At 44.8% G+C, this 18,893-nt stretch overlaps 1 protein-coding gene across 1 annotated transcript in view; it reads right to left on the bottom strand.

The window, feature by feature from the left end:
* Positions 1-258: 258 nt before the first annotated feature.
* GPATCH1 (G-patch domain containing 1) overlaps positions 259-18,893 on the bottom strand; it is a 43,623-nt gene continuing 24,988 nt past the window's right edge. Inside the window, exons 12-20 of the mRNA XM_044256266.1 lie at positions 17,935-18,113; positions 17,337-17,464; positions 16,329-16,465; positions 15,647-15,813; positions 9,906-10,122; positions 8,194-8,301; positions 5,651-5,748; positions 4,379-4,527; positions 259-540 (exon numbers count right to left, since the gene is read on the bottom strand). Of these exons, the coding sequence (XP_044112201.1) occupies positions 510-540; positions 4,379-4,527; positions 5,651-5,748; positions 8,194-8,301; positions 9,906-10,122; positions 15,647-15,813; positions 16,329-16,465; positions 17,337-17,464; positions 17,935-18,113 (1,214 nt within the window). The 3' untranslated portion in view covers positions 259-509. The remainder of the gene's footprint in view (positions 541-4,378; positions 4,528-5,650; positions 5,749-8,193; positions 8,302-9,905; positions 10,123-15,646; positions 15,814-16,328; positions 16,466-17,336; positions 17,465-17,934; positions 18,114-18,893) is intronic.

The raw sequence follows: 18,893 nt of genomic DNA, 5'->3' as shown, positions 1-18,893 counted from the left end.
CGGAAAGGCTGAGGCCACCCGCTAGGATTGATGCTGGTGCTGGGCCACCCACTGGGCTCCTGGCCACCACCACCCACCACGAGAGGCAGGAGCCCCGTGCTGGAGAAGCAGGGAAACAACCACCTCCTTTCTCCCACAAGCCCTTAATTAAGTCCAACTGTCCTTATCTGGACTCGGCTTTCTTCATGAACAAAACCACAGAGAACCCCTCATTTCTCACTTCTTTTTAAAAGTTTCAGGAAATAAAAAAATCAAGAAGAAAATAGAAAAATTCCATTTTAATTAAACTGTACAGTCTGAATTATTTCCTCTGACACTAACTAAAGTTAAAAATAGAAATCAATTTCTGCAACCTTTCAAGGCAGCCTTTGAAATGTCAAGGTCTTAAAAATTATTTTACAGCATGAATTTACATATAAATACAATCTGTACAATGTATTAAGCAAGCAATCAATGGGTTCCCATCACAGAGGAGATCTGGTACTGGGACAGGCCATAGCAGAATCCAGTTACTGCTTCCTTAGTGGAAGACTTTTCAGCCTGGAAAAAGAAATAAAGGAGAAAGGACAATTAGGGAAGAACTGAAAACCAGACAGCTCAGTGGGGGCCAGGCATGCCAGACCTCCCCGAGTCCTGGTGGCACACGGGTACCCAGAGACCACAGAGGAGGGCCACAGGCCATGGAAGCATCATTTCTCTGTTGCCCTCAGAACACACGGGGACACTCACACCCCACACCTTGTATGAGGACCTGTTGATAAAAGCAAGTTGTGATCCTGGTTTCACCTATCTCATGTAGGAGCTCTGAGAAGGAACTGGGGGGGGGGGCATGTCTGTTTCCCGAGCTGACAGTCTTCAATCTCGGCTTTGGACACATCATGGCATTCATCGAGTAGGGCTGGGCCACACTGGCTCTAGATCCTTCCTTGACAGCCCCAGAATAAAAAACCAGATGTCCCCAACAACAGAAGAGAAGAATAGTCTGTGGTCCCATAAAGGCACACCCCGCGGCAACGAGGATGAGGACGAGCCAGCCGCCGCTGCTGGAATCACGTGAGGGACTCCCACAAGCCCATGCAAGAATCCGACTCCACGGTTCCTTTAGGTTAAGTCCAAGCGCTAGGGTAATCAGTGGCGGCAGAGGCCAGTAGAAGGGCTAGCTGTGGGAATGGGGGTAGGCAGGCTAAGTGGGAGGAGACACAAGTGGCCATGGGCTGCTGGGGTGTCCCTTGATCGTGTGACGAGAATGCATGCAGCTGAAGCATAAGGTCTGTGCGCATATATGTATGTGTGTGCACTACAGCATTTACTGAACCGTCGGATTCTAGGTCTATGAAGTTCTAGACTGGGCAAGACAAACTGACAGAGACAGAAAATAGGCCGGTGTCTTGGGGAATAGGGGTGGAGACAGCAGACTGCGCCTCCTCTCCGAACCAAACTTCATGGTCCCAGAAGAAAAGCACCAGGGCCCTTCCCGAGAGTGACACTCCATGCCAGGTGCTGGGAATGAAGACGAGACCCCTGTGGTTGTGAGCATCCCGCCACCCCTTCTAGAAGATGGGTGCAGACAGGCAACGCACAGAGGGGAGTGAGACACAAAGGACAGGGGGCCCTCCAGGCTCCCGGAGGAGAATCTAGGAGGCTCAGGGTTGAGGAGTGGTGGGGACCATCCCTGTAGCAACAAGGTTCAGATGAGGTCACGCTCTGACCCTCCCTCCCTTGGAGAGAGGTGCTCTCAGGGGTGTAGGAACCCTCCAGCCCTCTTCCTGTGCAAGGACATACATATACGTGCACATAGGGAAAGCCAAAGGCCTGAAGACATTTGACCATCAACAGCACCGCCTGTATACACTGTTCCATGGCTCTGGATCTCTTGACGGTAAGTTTTATATCCAATCAGTTCACAGCTGTGTGCCCAGTTTTCCCCCTGCCGCACAGTGCCCACAGCAAGCCCCTGCTCCGGCCCTCCCACCACACCCTCCAGAAGGGCACTGACAGGCTTCCCCCGCAGGAACAACTCATCAGATGGCCCCAGATGCTTAAGGGTGAGACCCTCCAGTGTTGGTGAGGTTCCATGAGCCTGACCACGTGACCTAGCCTCTCTGGGCCTGGCTGTCCCACCTAAGAGACAAGGGGACCCCAGGTGTCTGCCTCACAGGGGTGCATGCAGATGAAATGGGCCATGCCCAGGGTGTGCTCCTCCCCTGCACCCCCCTCCCCCGCCAAATGCTGGTGTGCAGGACGACAGGGAGACAGGAGCGGGCAGAGCCACTGTAGGAGGCTTGGGATGAAACTGAAACGCTCTTCTCCTTTGTACTTTTGAGTCATGAGACCGTATCATCCATTCTGAAGAAGTAAATGGAAGAGAATAAAGGGGTGGCACTTGTATTTCCAGACAGAAGATATGCTTACAAGGTCAGAGTAATTAAAACAGGGTAGACAGACAGAACAGTATCAAATGGCTAAGAAACCAGGGAAGAGCAGCTCTCAGGTGGCTCAGCCGGTTAAGCATCTGCCTTCGCCTCAGGTCATGATCCCACAGTCTTGGGATCGAGCCCTATGTTGGGCTCCTTGCACATCAGGAAGTCTGCTTCTCCCTCTCCCTCTGCTCCTCCCCTGTTCATGCTCTCTCTCGTTCTCTTTCTCGAATAAGTCAATAAAGTCTAAAAAAGAAAAAATGAAGGGAATGGAGCAGGCCTGCACAGGGACTGAGTACCTGACCAAGATACTCCTCCTTGAATGAGCTGGTTCAGCGTGCAGCGCTGACATGGCCAGGGCTCACCCGTGCCTCTCCCCCTTCACCCGGAGCCCGAGGCTGGACTGCTCCTGCCCAGCCCCATGGTGGCCAGGCCGTGCGGCAGTGAAGGCTACGACATCCAGGCAGAACCACAACCACCCCCCCCGCACCACCCTCCACCCATTCCCTCCTAGGAGCGCTGTGCACTGAAGCAGAACAAGCTGGGGTCCGGAGTACCTTTCTTGGTTTTCTTTTATTAATTATTAATATCTTTTCTTTAATTAATTTTTATTTTAAGTACTCTCTCTACACCCAGTGCAGCTCCCAGTGAGTTCAAACATACAACCCTGAGATCAAGAGTCATGTGCTCTTGAGCCCCCCTGGGCACCCCCCTGGTTTTCCTTACCCTCTACTGTGCCACTGGGATGCCGGAATTCTTCCTCATTGGTGCTAGTTCACTCTCCTGACTAATACAACTAGCCATCTATTTGGGGAAAGGGAACCTAGATGCCTACTTTACTCTGGTCACCAAAAAAAAAAAAAAAAAAATCCAAACAGATTAAACAAAAACAAAACTATAAAAGCCGGAGACTAGCTTACATACATATATAACATCTTGGGTTAGGGGCGGCCTTTAGGAGACAAAAATATGAAACATAACCCCACCACCACCACCACCACCACCACCACAAACATCAGTAAAACTGAGGGCACCAAAAATAAGAGCTTCTGTACAACAAAGACAGTTAAAATCCACATGATAGGTAACACTAAAACACAGGTGGTTCATACCCGGAATTATTCTTTCTTAATTCCTAAAAGTCAGTAAAATAGTACCTTACTTGACTGACACAAGTAAAACAAACAATGTAACAGAAAACACAACACTGGGGCGCCTGGGTGGCTCAGTGGGTTAAGCCGCTGCCTTCGGCTCAGGTCATGATCTCAGGGTCCTGGGATTGAGTCCCATATCGGGCTCTCTGCTCGGCGGGGAGCCTGCTTCCTCCTCTCTTTCTCTGCCTGCCTCTCTGCCTACTTGTAATCTCTCTCTGTCGAATAAATAAATAAAATCTCTAAAAAAAAAAAAAAAAAGAAAACACAACACTGTGTGAACAATGTGAGCAAGTTACTCACAAGACAGCATATGGGCAAAGGCTGTCTTCCAGCCACTCAACCCCAGTACTACCCCCAGAAACACAAATTAGAAGTCAGATGCCATTCTTCATCCATCGTGCTGGCAGACATTTCTGAACTGTTTGTAACTGATGTAATAACAAAGTGAAGTGGATTCCGTCACTTCCGGAAGTAATCTGGCAGTATTTCTTTGTTCCGCATGTTCATACCTGGTTGATTTACACTAGATAAAATTGTATTACTTATTTTAAAAATGCGCAGCAACAAAACATATGTGTATGTATGGTGTGTGTGTGAGTGTGTGTGTATGTGTGAAACACTGAACAAAAAAGTCTTGAAATACACAGGAAGCTGATGGCAGAGGCTTCTGGAGAGAGAGGTTTGAAGAACTGCCCAAGAACCACTTGAAGCTTTATCTGTAAGGTCTGAATTTTCACAGTAGTAATACATCAAGATTCCAATAAGCCTCCAGAAGGTTTCTGAAGACCGCCGTCCCGCAATGCCTACCTTCTCAGCAGCTCCTGCGGTGACAGGTCTGTAGGCCCCTCCTCATCGCTCTGGCTGTCGGTGCTGTCCGTACTCTCAGAACTACTACTCTTCTCTGACTTTTTATTCTTTTGCTTGCCTTTGTGTTTGTGCTTCCGGTGCTTCTTTTTCTGAAAAAGAACAGCGAGGCAGGGATAGGTGTGGGAGGACACATGGGTGTTTCTCACCCAGTTCCTACGGACAGGCTAAGGAGGCATTTGGTTGCTGGAGTCATTCAAGAGCCAAGACAGAACACCTCATCAGGAGTGAGCCTCCTATGGGACAGCTCGGGACACAGGGCTGTGCGCAGTCTCCAGGGCTCGCACACATTCATAACTGGTCCTCTGGTGCAGACACAGCAGAACCAGGCAGATGCGGGCAGCACACTATCTTGCCACTTAGCCGCCATCTTATCCCAGGTGACCCTGCCACCTTCCCATGACCTCACTGGTCCATGTCTGTAGGCATCTGTGATCAACTACATATCAGAACAACAAGCATGGTGGAAAAGCACAAAGAAGAAACCAGTATAAGGTCAGAGAAGTGCAGATACACTGGTAAGAAACAAATGACTTTGGTTTTAAACCCGACAGCACCAGTTTTGTTTTGTTTTGTTTTGTTTTTTCCTGTCACTACAAAAGATCTTCCATCATCTTCCATGCTCAGGAATGCTTTCTGTCGGGTAGCCAATCATGGAGCTGTTTGTCCTCCATTCCACCACTGCCCAGAGCACTCTGGGACCCAACACTCACATTAACCGAATTAAAAGCCTGTGCCATCACTGAAACACACGGATCACAGGGGCAGAGGTGTCAGAGGATAGCACACCCCTCCTTCAAGTTCCCCTTACCTCAAATAGCAAGCTATGGACCCAAATCTCTGTTTGTAATGATGACAAAGTCGTGGAGAAAAAATGTTCCAAATAATATCCTCATTTAATATTGAATGAATGACTAATTAATGCTATTCTATTAATATTCAACCCTTACTCTAAAGTATTCAAATGTCTTTTTCACAAGGTTCACAATAAACTGTTCTGAGTGCAACTGAATAATTAAAATACTCTAAAAGAAAAACAAAGCTCTTGAAAGTCGAAGCATTACCTTTCTGCCAAGGTGTGCAGAGGCCTGCCTGCCCCCATCTGGCCAGGAGATATGCAGGCCAGATGGGAGGGCAGGGCGGAGCTTGTCTGCAGGACAGAAGCAGGCACATCAGAGCCTACATCCAGTCCCAGGACCCCCAGAAGGTACTCACCTTCTCTTTCCTCCGTCTGTGCTCTTTCTTGGTCTTGTGTTTTTCTTTGTTCTTTTTATGTTTCTCTTTTTGAGGTGCCTCAAGCGTCTGACGGACATCTGAAACGCAAATGTAACATACCCATGATCTGCTGGGGGAAATGAAGACTGACTTACTGAACTGGGAAGGTGACCTAGGTAAATGTTTAACATGAAGGTGGAACTCCTGCCCCACCTCACTGATAAACAAACGGATTAGCATGTCTACCTGGTGGCTCTATATTTAGAAACCGCCAGAAACCTCAGTACTCTACCGGTGTCCGACCAGTCCCTGGCCACAGCCTTATCTGCTGGGTGAGTCAGATGGACCACACTGCACAAGCCTTTCAATATATTTAGCATCCTTGGGCAAGCTCAGAGACACACCAGAGTCTGAACCTCAGCGCGAGGTTGCCAGCCGCAGCTCTGTGACCTTCCGTTCATTGGTCAACTTCTCCAAGCCTCAGTATCCCCAGCTATGAATAGAGACGGTAAGAATCCCTGCTCTCTCAACAGAGGGTCGGACGGAACAGGGCCCATGAAACCCAGAGCCTAGAATTAGGCACATAAATGTCAGCTCCTCTCACATCATCCTCCCTTATGAAAGCACATTATATATGAATTTGTCTTATAAGCTTGAACACTAGAAAACAAGCATCAAAAGATGTATGTAGTCATCAAAAATGACCAATCGGGGCACCTGGGTGGCTCAGTGGTTAGAGCCTCTACCTTCGGCTCAGGTCATGATCTCAGGGTCCTGGGATCGAGCCCCACATCGGGCTCTCTGCTCAGCGGGAAGCCTGCTTCCCCCACTGCCCGCCCCGACCACCACCTTTCTGCCTGCTTCTCTGCCTACTTGTGATTTCTGTCAAATAAACAAAATCTGTTTTTTAAAAATGACCAATCAAGTGGCATAGGCCTCAATTCTCCACCCCCAAATGCTGAACAAAATGTTTTCATAGGGCATTAATTTCCAGGGAACCAAATCAGCAGAAATTAACAACTGTGGAAACAGTGTAGATCATTAAATCAGCTTTTTCCACCTAAAGGAAAGGGGTTTCAGAAGTATGGATATTTTCCAAACCCAGATAACAAGTGCCTGTAACTCTCCAGTCCCATCATTTGGTCAGGTATTTTAAAATCTGACCTCCCAGGCGCCTGGGTGGCTCAGTGGGTTAAAGCCTCTGCCTTCGGCTTCGGTCATGATCTCAGGGTCCTTGGATGGAGCCCCGCATCGGGCTCTCTGCTCGGCGGGGAGTCTGCTTCCCTTCCTCTCTCTCTCTGCCTGCCTCTCTGCCTACTTGTGATCTTTGTCTGGCGAATAAATAAATAAAATCTTTTAAATAATTAAAAAAAAATGACCTCCCCAACCTCTTTTTTTAATGCTCATTTTTAAAAACCATTTCCCCTTGATAACCCATAAACAAAATCAAGTTATTAACTGTTACAAGGCTCTCAAGGATGGTCCGGAAATGGGCATAAGTAACAGCTTTAGATGTCAAAGCACTTATTTTAAGCTGAAGATCTGAACAACTAAAGCATATCAGAAATACATTCACTGCAGCTGTTCAAAACCTCACATTTTTTTTTAATCACCTCTTTGAAGGCTAGCTTCATAAATCAGTATTTATATGTGGGTGCTATAGGAAACTATAAAGTAAATAACAGAAATATATCATCTATATTCCTGGGATGGGTCATCAGATGTTTGCTAAGCTGGCCTTCAAGGAGAGGATAAGCCAGTCTAAATACTTTAACGAGATGTCGATTCAAGACGTTGCTGACTGATCCTGGGGGAGGAGGATGGGCGGGGTTTACTTCTGACAGAATTACTTTTACTGTATTTGCTACATTAGCCAAACTAAAAAAAAAAGCCTCTGAAAACCCTTCTCCCTGAAATTCCTCACCTATCTTTGTGTCCTAGATTTTTACTGTTTTTATTTCTCGAAGTGACATCTGAGACACTCAGGTCGCTACTGTACTTATCTAGGTGTTAGAAAGAAAAAAACCTGAAAGGTTTCTGAGGCTATAAAGCAAAAGCTATCATTTAGGCACTTGGGGGAAGCGATGAGATTCAAAATGTGGCTGAGAACAAAGAAACCAGAAACATATGTGTGGATTATTTTCGATAAGCCCAGTACTACACAGGTATTTTCTCTCCTTATGATTTTCTTAACGTTTTCTTTTCTCTAGCTTACTTTTCTGTAAGAATACAGGATATAATACATATGAAATACATAAGAAGTGTTAACCAATCGTGTGTGTGATTGGTAAGGCTTCTGGTCCACAGTAGGCTATCAGTAGTTAAGTTTTAGGGGGAGTCAAAAGTTATATGGCAGACTGCCGGCTGTGCGTGGTGTTGGCGCCCCTAAATCCCGCCTTGCTCAAAGGTCAACTGTATGTGCATGGTTAACCTTGTGTTGGATTGGATGGGTAGAGGTGATAATAACATGGTTAGAGTTGTCGCATGTCAGGAGAGACACAGGTGCCGACGCAAACGGGTGAACCAAGGAGCTCTCAACTCACTGGGGCAGAAGACGGGAGGCAGCCGTGGGCCGAAGGCTTCTCTTTCATCTATCTGCAGCTTTTGTATTGGGAAGGAAGGTGTGGGCTGCTGGGGTGCCGGCTCGCTAGCTGGAAAACACCAGGGTATTAATTTTGTCTATTTATATTAACAGTAAATACTATTATACTAATACTAATGTGTTTGATTCTTCAATTAATACCTGTTGCCACCAGATAATGTGTGCTTTTTTTCACCACTTTGCTTAACTAGCTCACGCCAGGCCCTGAGGATACAGCTGTGAGCATGCAAACCTGACCGCCAACCTCATGGACATCTGAGCTGGGAAGTCAGTGCACCAAGTGCACCAGCGGCTGAAACACAGGGGTCTGCACAGCACATGCTCAGGACCACCTCACTGAGACCTGAAGGGTTAAAAGACGGCCTCAAGGAAAGAAATCGTATGAGGATAACAAAAACTTACAAACAGGGATCTAAGACTGTGTCCCAGCTCAGAAAGTTTAACTTCATTCAAAATAAATTATCAAAGAGGGGAAAAGCTGAATACAAATAAATTACCATATTCATAGTAACAATCTCTTTTTTTTTTTGAGAACTGTTTTCAGATAGATAGTGGAAAGAAAAACACAAAAGTACAGAAAAATACACATCAAAGTATTAACAATGTTTATCTCGGGGAAGTAGGATTCCAAGGGACTTAAGCTTTCTCTGTTTATATATTTTTAAGCTTTTACAATTTAAGCATAAATCACTTTGAAATAAAAACTGCTGGGTGGCTTTTTCCCCCACAGAAATGTGAAACAGGTGTTTGCAAATCACATAAGAATAAACAGTATTTAATACCTCTCCGTAACTTTTTGGTTAAAGGCACTAAAAAAATTACACCCAAGTCCACCACAGACTGACAGGCAAGCAGACCACCCAAAGGCTGAGACGGGAAATTTTGTTCACCCACCCAAGCATCTGGAAAGTCTCTCACACTTGCAAGCACCAAATGGTCTCCTTTTCTGTGCCAAAACTCCTGGCACAGAGAAGAGCCCTTGTATACCTCAGACCCAAATGTTGCCCATAATCCTAGTATCTCATCATCAAACAGGTAAAAAAAAAATAATAATAATAATCTATTTCTTAAACAAAAATTTTCTAGTTTTAAATTCTTCTCAACTAGGGTAAATAGGAAAATCAATATTATCAAACACAGCTACCCTAAAAATACACCAGAAATTTGTATCTAATGCCACCATTAAAAATGTGAAAGATTTGGGGCACCTGGGTGGCTCAGTGGGTTAAGCCTCTGCCTTCAGCTCAGGTCATGATCCCAGGGTCCTGGGATCGAGCCCCACATCGGGCTCTCTGCTCATCGGGGAGCCTGCTTCCCCCACCCCCTCTGCCTGTCTCTGCCTACTTGGTGATCTCTCTCTCTGTCAAATAAATAAATAAAATCTTTTTTTAAAAATGTGAAAGATTAAAACACCATTGTTTGCTAATTATCCTGGGTTATAACTGCACAATAATGTGATGTGATGAGCACTGGGTATTTTACCCAACTGATAAATTATTGAACGCTACCTCTGAGACTAATGATGTACTATATGTTGGCTAATTGAATTTAAATTAATAAAACAAAAAAAGAACTCTACACCAAACAAAGAGGCAGCTTCTCTAGAGACATCATTTGCTTATTTCGATCCCCAAAGCTGAAGTATCCACGCACCGCGTGCCGCAGATGAGGTTTCCACCGAGTCAGTCTCGTGGGAGCTTTTGAAGTCGCCATCCCCAGGACCTGCCTGATCATCCTCGCTGTTGTCCTGCTCATCATCAGAGGATGAGGACTTCTCATCAGACGAGCTGGCAAAGATGGCCTTAAATAAGTCCATGGATGGGCGGCTCCCTTCTCCTTCAGTCTGTGAATCCACACCTTTGCTGATATTCTGTATTAACAATGAAATAAGAGTCAGGAATGAAGTAAAGGTGAGGGGAGCCAGACCTTCTGGACGGATAGAAACACAGTCAGACAGACACACACACGTTTATGTTCAGGTACGTGGGTTCTATACCCACGCTCTGCCTAACTAAATGATGACTGCTCATGTGACATTTATTTTTGTGATGTTTCTGATGCAGCCACTATAGAACAAGCCGACCGGTAGGAGCAGCTGAAGACTTTCCTCGACATCAGTCATGCATCAGAGAGGCAAAGGACCCACAAAAATGCAGGGCGGACTAGCACAGTGCCTCTGGCCTGCATACAAGAGTCAATCAAGCCTTCAGAGGCCCAAGATGAGAGGTTCATGAAGGCCGTCTACTCAGAAAAAATGCTGGTGAGAAAACTGGAAGGGCACTGGGAGCATGTGGCTACCATGGACATAGAACTTCCCTCTGTGATCACACGTGGCCAATCCTACAAGAAGCCCAGCTGTGGACAATCAGATTTGCCAGAGACACAAGCGGTGACTTGGGACAAACTCAATTAAATCAACAAGGAGCAAAGGCATAAAGAAGACACGACCCCTCCCCACCAACAGCTTCTCCCCAGACAGGCATGGGGTAATCCAATGTGCTAAGTGCCAATAGAAGCGACCAGACAGAGAGCCCCGGGTCTCAGAATCCACTCCAGTCCTTCCACTGTGCCCCCTCAAGAACCCAGGCCAGACAAGGGTTGACACAAGGACACACTCATAGTGCAAATGCGTGCTGGGGCAGTGGGTCTGGACTCTCTCACCTGGGTCTCTTCACTCTCAGTGGGGTCACTCCCCGTACCTTGTCACCTCCAGTTTCTGGAGCAGAGTTACAAATACCCGCAGGAGGAAAACTGGTACCAGACAGTGATGTTTGGAGTCTTAGAGTAAACTCTCTTCCCAGAAAAAAAATTAAAGAAGAGAAGCATACCAATCCCCACTAAAAATAACCAGGGTACCTTGGAGAAAGGACTGATTCCAGAGCTGGAATTGAGAAACAACACAAAGATGAGCCCAGACATCACTGTGCCCAGACAGCAAAGACAAACTCACGGAGTAAGAGGGACATCCCAAAAACACACAGAAGCCAACCTAAAGGAGCTCCAGTCAGCCAAACTAAGACCATCTGAGCACTGAAATAAGTAAGGAGGGTACTGAGTTAGCCCTTAAATAAAACAGGAAACCATGGGCCCGCCGTTTGATGAGGAACAGGGTATGTATATATTTCAATGCTCCTTGATGGTCATTAGAATAAGTTAGTAAAAATTAGGAAGGAATGAATGAATAAAAGTACTTCCTAAGTACAGAGGGGGGAAATTAATTAACTTTGCCATGGAGAAGACTGGTAGACACCACCTTACTCAAGTGACCAAAGCGAGCCCCAGCAACGGGACAAGTTGACGCCACACACCACCTGAATGGAGGCAGTGCGAGCCCAGCCTTGGCCCCTCTGAGGTAGTCCCCGCTAAAGGGCAGAACCTGAATCCAATCCCTAGGAAACATCAGAGAGGCCCAAACTGAGGACACTCTACAGAATTCGGGCCTGGCATCTTTTAAGCCTCAAGTTCCTGCAAGACTGAGGAACCGTACCAGGCGGAACGAGACTAAAGGAGTGTGACAGTGACACTAAATGCTACAAGTGACCCCAAGCTGCATTTTCTGCCATAAAGGACATTATTAGGACAGGTGGTGGAACATGAATGGGTCCAAGGATTAGACACAGCAGGAATACATGGGCACCGATTCCAGACCCTGATGGACGAGGTACTGTGGTTTTATAGGGAACGCCCTGTCTTGAAGGAAACACAGCAGAGCCTGGCACCTGGTTGGCAACCTATGCTCATGGTTTGGGGACGAAAGTACCTAAATTATGTTTAAACTTCTGAGACTGCTTTAAAATTGTTCAAAATTATATAAGAAGTCAGGAGAAAGAGGCTGACAGGAAAGCCCAGGGACTGACAGCAACAATTCCCCAGGAAAGCCAGGAATCTGCGGTCTTTCTGGCAGATGTGAGCGTCAAGTGAGCAGGCTGGAACTGAACGCCAGCTGGCATATACCCGTGTTCACAGACAGTTCTGGCCCTTTATGCTACACCAACTCAGAAAGAGTTTTCGAAGAAAGAAATTAAATAACCCAGAGAATGGAAGCCAGATTCCTAAGGTCATCTGGCTAATAAGTGAAAAAGCAAGAACCAAGACTTTTTTCAGGCAAACTTATCTAAAGACTATCTCAACATGATTTCTGGGAAAATCTAGAAGGCTTTCTCACCTAACCACCACAGCACAGGGCCAGAATCCCTTAGTAAGGTTTTATGCCATTTAAAAAATAACAGTCAAGGGGCACCTGGGTGGCTCAGTGGGTTAAAGCCTCTGCCTTCGGCTCAAGTCATGATCCCAGGGTCCTGGGATCAAGCCCTATGTCGGGCTCTCTGCTCAGCAGGGAGCCTGCTTCCACCTCTCACTCTATCTGCCTGCCTCTCTGCCTACTTGTGATCTCTGTCAAGTGAATAAATAGAATCTTTTAAAAAATTTTAAATTAAATTAAAAAAATAAAAGCTAAATACATGGGAGTTCCTCAGACAGAGGAAATGGTAGGAGAGAAAGCTGGCTCTTCAGGAAGAAGAGCAACAGTCATAATAAATATCCAAGTTAAGTAACACTGATTATCAGGGGTGCCTGGGTGGCTGAGTCATTAAGCAGCTGTCTTTGGCTCAGCAAGGTCGTGGAATCTAGCCCCATATTGGGCTTTGCTCAGCAAGAAGCCTGCTTCTCCCTCTCCCACTCCCCCTGCTTGTGTTCCCGCTCTCCCTTTCTCTCTCTCCCTCTGTCAAATAAATAAAATCTTTTAAAAAATAAATAAATAAAAAGGATTATCAGCTCATCAGTTCTTTAAACATGTATAACAACTGAAAGCAAAAATTAGAAAACTCTCCTAAGGTTTTCAGTGTGTTTGCATGTAATACATAAGGCAACATCATAAAAAGCTAGGAGAGTAAAGGGACCTAGACGTAAAGATTCCACACTCCTCTTAGGATGGTACAATACCGACTCTAAGTAAACTGTGAAAAAGTAGGCATGAATATTGTAGAACAATTGTTAAAAAATAGATCTAGGGGCGCCTGGGTGGCTCAGTGGGTTAAGCCTCTGCCTTCGGCTCAGGTCATGATCTCAGGGTCCTGGGATCGAGCCCGGCATTGGGCTCTCTGCTCAGTGGGAAGCCTGCTTCCCCCTCCACCTCTGCCTGCCTCTCTGCCTACTTGTGATCTCTGTCAACTAAATAAATAAATAAATTTTTTAAAAAATCTAAAAATGTAATAAATGAATTAAAACAGTACACTAATAATTATTCAAGTAATATAAAAGAAGGTAAGAAAGGAGAAAGAGAGCAACAAAAAAGAGTGGGAACAGACAGGAAACAAAACTGTAGACCCAAATCCAAATATAACAACAAATTACATTAAATGCCAATGGCTAAACCACACAAAGTAAAACATACAGATTATCTAAATGTATTATTAAAAAAGGACACATGGACAATGACATACTCTTTACCAAAAACCCACTTTAAACACAATGAAATAAATAGGCTAAAAGTAAAAAGATGAAAAAATACATCCTGGAAATTGCCAAAAATAAAGACTAATATTACAAAATGATAAAAGATTTAATTCAGCAAAAAGATAAAATAATACTAAATGTGTATGCACCTAACGGGAGAGTTTCAAATACACAAAGCAAGAACTTTGGTATAAAGTTTGGCAGTTTCTTTCTTTCTTTTTTCTTTTTTTTTTTTGGCAGTTTCTTATAAAGTGAAATCTACATGTATACATTACCCAGCAATCCCACTACTGGGTAATTAACCTAAAGAAATGGAAACTTATAGTCACACAAAACTCTGCACATGAATGCCGAAAGCAGCTTTACTTACGAGAGCCAAAAGCTGGAAACAACCCTACGTCCTTAAAGGGTGAACGACCAAAAACTGTGGCTCACCCACACAACAGAGTAGCAATAAAAAGGAACCAACTATTGATATTATACTACTGATGAATCTCAAAGATATTGATATTGAGTGGAAGAACCCAGTCTCAAAAGGTTATATATGTATATTGTCTGATTCCATTTAAATAATATTTTGGAAAGAACAATACTAGAGAGACAGAGAAGAGATCGGTGATTGGTAGGCGTTTGCAGAGAGGGGTATGACAGGAGGGAGTTTTTTGGGGTCATAGTACCACTTTGCTTCCTGATTGTGGTGATGGTTCCACAGTTTTTTTAAATGGTTTTTTTTTTTTTTTTAAGATTTTATTTATTTATTTGACAGAGAGAAATCACAAGTAGGCAGAGAGGCAGGCAGAGAGAGAGGAGGAAGCAGGCTCCCTGCTGAGCAGAGAGCCCGATGCGGGACTCGATCCCAGGACCCTGAGATCATGACCTGAGCCGAAGGCAGCGGCTTAACCCACTGAGCCACCCAGGCGCCCCCACAGTTTTTTTAAAGATTATTTATTTGAGGGGCACCTGGGTGGCTCAGGGGGTTAAGCCTCTGCCTTCGGCTCAAGTCCTGATCTCAGGGTCCTGGGATTGAGCCCCACATCAGGCTCTCTGCTCAGTGGGAAGCCTGCTTCCCCCTCTCTCTCTGCCTGCCTCTCTACCTACTTGTGACCTCTCTGTCAAATAAATAAATAAAATCTTAAAAAAAAAAAAAAGATTACTTATTTGACAAAGAGAAAAAGAGAGAACACACAAGCAGTGAAACGACAAGCAGAGAGAGGGAAAAGCGGGCTCCCCACTGAGCAGGGAGTCCAATGTGGCCTTGATCTCAGCCCCCAGGATCATGACCTGAGCCAAAGGCAGACGCTTGGCTGAATGAGCTACCCAGGCGCCCCTCTATAAATCCGTATGTTTATAAAATCTCACTGAACTATACTTTTTAATGCATGTTCATTTAAAAAATAAAATAATAATTTTAAATGAGGCTATTAGAAATGAAACTTTTTGTTAAATTCAACTTGTAACTATTAAAGCAGTAATTAAAAAAAAAAGCCCAATGGATATTTCCTTTATATTCACCACAAAAGAAAATATATTGAATTTTATTTCAGTGGTTGATGCTGAGTGAAAACCATTCTTGGCAGAGAAGTTTATAATCTTTCCTCATGATCAAAGATATGATTGAAACTACTGTAATGTAGAGCAGGTGCTGGCGATTACAGCCTATGGGTCAAATCCAACCCACTATCAGCTTTGTAAATAAAGTTTTATTGGAACATAGGTGAACGCAATCTTTTTCACATTTCCTATGATTTCTTTCACATTCAACAGCAGAGTGGAGTGATTGTGATAGACACGATATGGTCCACAAAGCCTAAAATATTTAATATCTGGCCCTTCACAGAAAGTTTGCAGACCCCTGTTATCCAAGGATGACAAAGCACCATCACAGAGAAGGACAAATACCACAATCAGCCTGGAAAGAGAAACTGGGACCTCCCCCATACCTTATCTGAGAGTGATTCCGTCACACGTTCTTCCTCTTTGATTACTAACGGACTGGACTCTTGTTTAGGCGGACCAACTTTTGATCTAGCCAAACTTAAAAATTCACTAATGGAATCTTCTTTCTTTTCTTGTTTAGATGTATCCCATCTGGATGGTTTTCTTGATTCTGAAAGGTAGGATACAGATGTAATATCAGAATTAGCAAGCAAAGGGTGCCTGGGTGGCTCAGTGGGTTCAAGCCTCTGCCTTTGGCTCAGGTCATGATCTCAGAATCCTGGGATTGAGTCCCGCATCGGGCTCTCTGCTCAGCAGGGAGCCTGCTTCCTCCTCTCTCTCTGTCTGCCTCTCTGCCTATTTGTGATCTCTGTCAGGTGAATAGATGAAATCTTAAAAAAAAAAAAAAAAGAATTAGCAAGCAAAAGGAAAGCTCTCCATGATGGCTTTATCTAAGAACATCAGCAAACCTGTAGGTGTTGGGAAGGTGGCAGATGCTGAGGCAGTGCCCCGACCTCAAACAGTAGATATCTGAACTCCTACAACCTGAGCTAATGTATTCACATGAACAAGTCTCTTGAAAGACAGCTTGCACTATGTGTACCCTTAAGACTTTACTTCTGTTTTCCCAATGGGATAGGGGTTGAGAACATGGTCAGCACATGGACCCAAGGAAGCCCCACTCACTGTCGGGGCCTTGGTGTTTTGGTACTTTTTCACTCGATGCTTGAGTTGTAGGCGAGGATGCTGTCTCTGGGAGCGTCAGAAAGTTGAAAACTGAGTATTTGTCACGTTTTACTCTTGGTAAGCCAACCAAAGTTGAACTGTGGGTTGAAGAGAAAACATACATACATAAATTTAGTAATAACTCATGTTATGAAATAACATCTCACGTTTTTCACCACTAGCTCTTCTACCTGCTAAGAGATCCCTGAAGGTTATTTTGCTTCTCAAAGCAGTATAAGAATTTCATTGACTGGGGGCACCTGGGTGGCTCAGTGGGTTAAAGCCTCTGCCTTCGGCTCAGGTCATGAACTCCGAGTCCTCGGATGGAGCCCCGCATGGAGCTCTCTGCTCAGCAGGGAGCCTGCTTCCTCCTCTCTCTCTCTGCCTGCCTCTCTGCCTGCTTGTGATCTCTCTCAATAAATCTCTCTCAAATAAATAAATAAAATCTTAAAAAAAAAAAAAAAAGAATTAGCATAAGTGGGACGCCTGCGTGGCTCAGTGGGTTAAAGCCTCTGCCTTCAGCTCAGGTCATGATCCCAGGGTCTTGGGATCGAGTCCCACATTGGGCTCTCTGCTCAGCAGGGAGCCGCTTCCTCCTCTCTCTCTGCCTGCCTCTCTGCCTACTTGTGATCTCTGTCTGTCAAATAAATAAATAAAAATCTTTAAAAAAAAAAAAGAATTAGCATAAGTAACCTTTTAAATGTAAACTCTATGTGCATCATTAAAAAGGCAGCAAATTAGACATACCTGAGTTTTGTGTCTTCAGTATAGAATAAAGTTTGCTTCCTCGATATTTGCTTATTTTTTTAGTAACAAACCAACAGTAGTTAAATCTACAAAATTTGCAACTCTAAGCATTTACAAGTAAATTCCTCTAGAAAAGGGGAATTTACCTGAGTTGGTGAGAGGGAAAGAGAGCTTTAATACGGGAGAGTGAATACTAATGTAAGGGCAGATTTCCTCACTTACTCTGGATAAGGGTCAGGGACGTTAAACCTCTTACACAGAAGCTTGTCAGGGTGCCACTCAAATATGTCTCGGGTAAGCTTCCCAAACATCTTCATTTTCACAGCCGACTGTTTGTCGTTGACATCATTCTGAGAAAAGACATTTATTCTCTTTCATCAAGTGGTCACGCCATTAACCTGACTGCTCTTCCACTGAAAGTTTTCAAGCAATCTTTCAAAATTACAAAACAGCTCTTATGCTACAACGTTTTTTTGCTAAACTATATTGAAAGCTAAAAGCAGAAAATTAGTTCTTATTCTATAATGCTGTGTATATTGTGATCATTCCACCGAGGGACCAGAAATACTTGTTTTAATTTTAAAATTCAAGGAGGATGCCTGGGTGGCTCAGTTAGTTAAGCATCTGCCTTCAGATGAGGTCATGATCCCTGGGTCCTGGGATCGAACCCCGAGTCGGGCTCCCTGCTTCTCCCTCTCCCACTCTCCCTGCTTGTGTTCCCCCTCTCACTGTATCTCTCTCTGTCAAATAAATAAATAAAATCTTAAAAAATAATAAAATGCAATAAAATTCATCAGGTAGGGACGTGATGGTGTCAGACCTCTTGGTCTCGAGGGACTTCCACCTGATCTGAATCCTCCTCCTCCTTGGCATGCGTGAACCTGGAGGATAAGGTCGAATGGGAAGACACGTAGAGTAGAGCCGCCCGAGCAAACTCATCCCGCTCGCGGCCTCGCTCCCATTCTGTCATGCTGGGGTCCAGACAACGTTCCAGGGCATCTGTGGAACAAGAAACAAGAAATTGCTTCACTCTTAGGAAGAACATAGGACTCAAAGGAGAATATCCAGTGGGTCCCTATAGATTTTATCCAGAAGGGACACCAATCCTTACCCTGGTTTCTGAGAGCATGGTAGGGAGTACTCGTCAGGTAATAGTGCTCCCCCCCTTAGCATGATTCTTTTGTTGAATTCTGTTGACCTCACAGAACAGAGAAAAACAGCTGGGGCCTAATGCTTGTTAAATCTTCGAAGCCAGGAACTTGGTACCACTCCCAGACAGTGAACAGTTCATCCCAAGTATCTTCCTAGGTTTTGGCAGAAAAACACTCATTTTTCTAACTTTTTTTTTTTTTTAATTTAACAATTAACATCAGTGGGTGGGTTCTTAGCAGGCAGTGAAGACACAATAGACCGCCATCTGCTTTTGAAAACTGATGTCTCAGGGACACCTGGGTGGCTCAGTCAGTTAAGTGTCTGCCTTTGGCTCAGGTCATGATGTCAGGATCCTGGGATCTAGCCCCATGGTGGGCTTCCTGCTCAGCAGGGAGTCTGTTCCTCTGTCTCTCTCTCCCTCTGCCCCTCCCCACTGCTTGTTGTCTCTCTCTCAAATAAAATCTTTAACAAAAATAAAAAGTAAGGAAGGAAACCGATGCCTCATATTTGCTGATGACTCTTCCAACCACTACTGGGAATGACAGCAAACCCTCTCCTCACTCTGCCCAAATTTACCCCGTAGACTGGAGAGTGATTATTTTTCCCCCCTCGTAAGGGTTTAACAGC

The sequence above is a fragment of the Neovison vison genome, chromosome 7, assembly GCF_020171115.1.
Source record: "Neovison vison isolate M4711 chromosome 7, ASM_NN_V1, whole genome shotgun sequence".
NCBI lineage: Eukaryota > Metazoa > Chordata > Mammalia > Carnivora > Mustelidae > Neogale > Neogale vison.
This window is presented reverse-complemented; position numbering and strand designations above follow the sequence as displayed.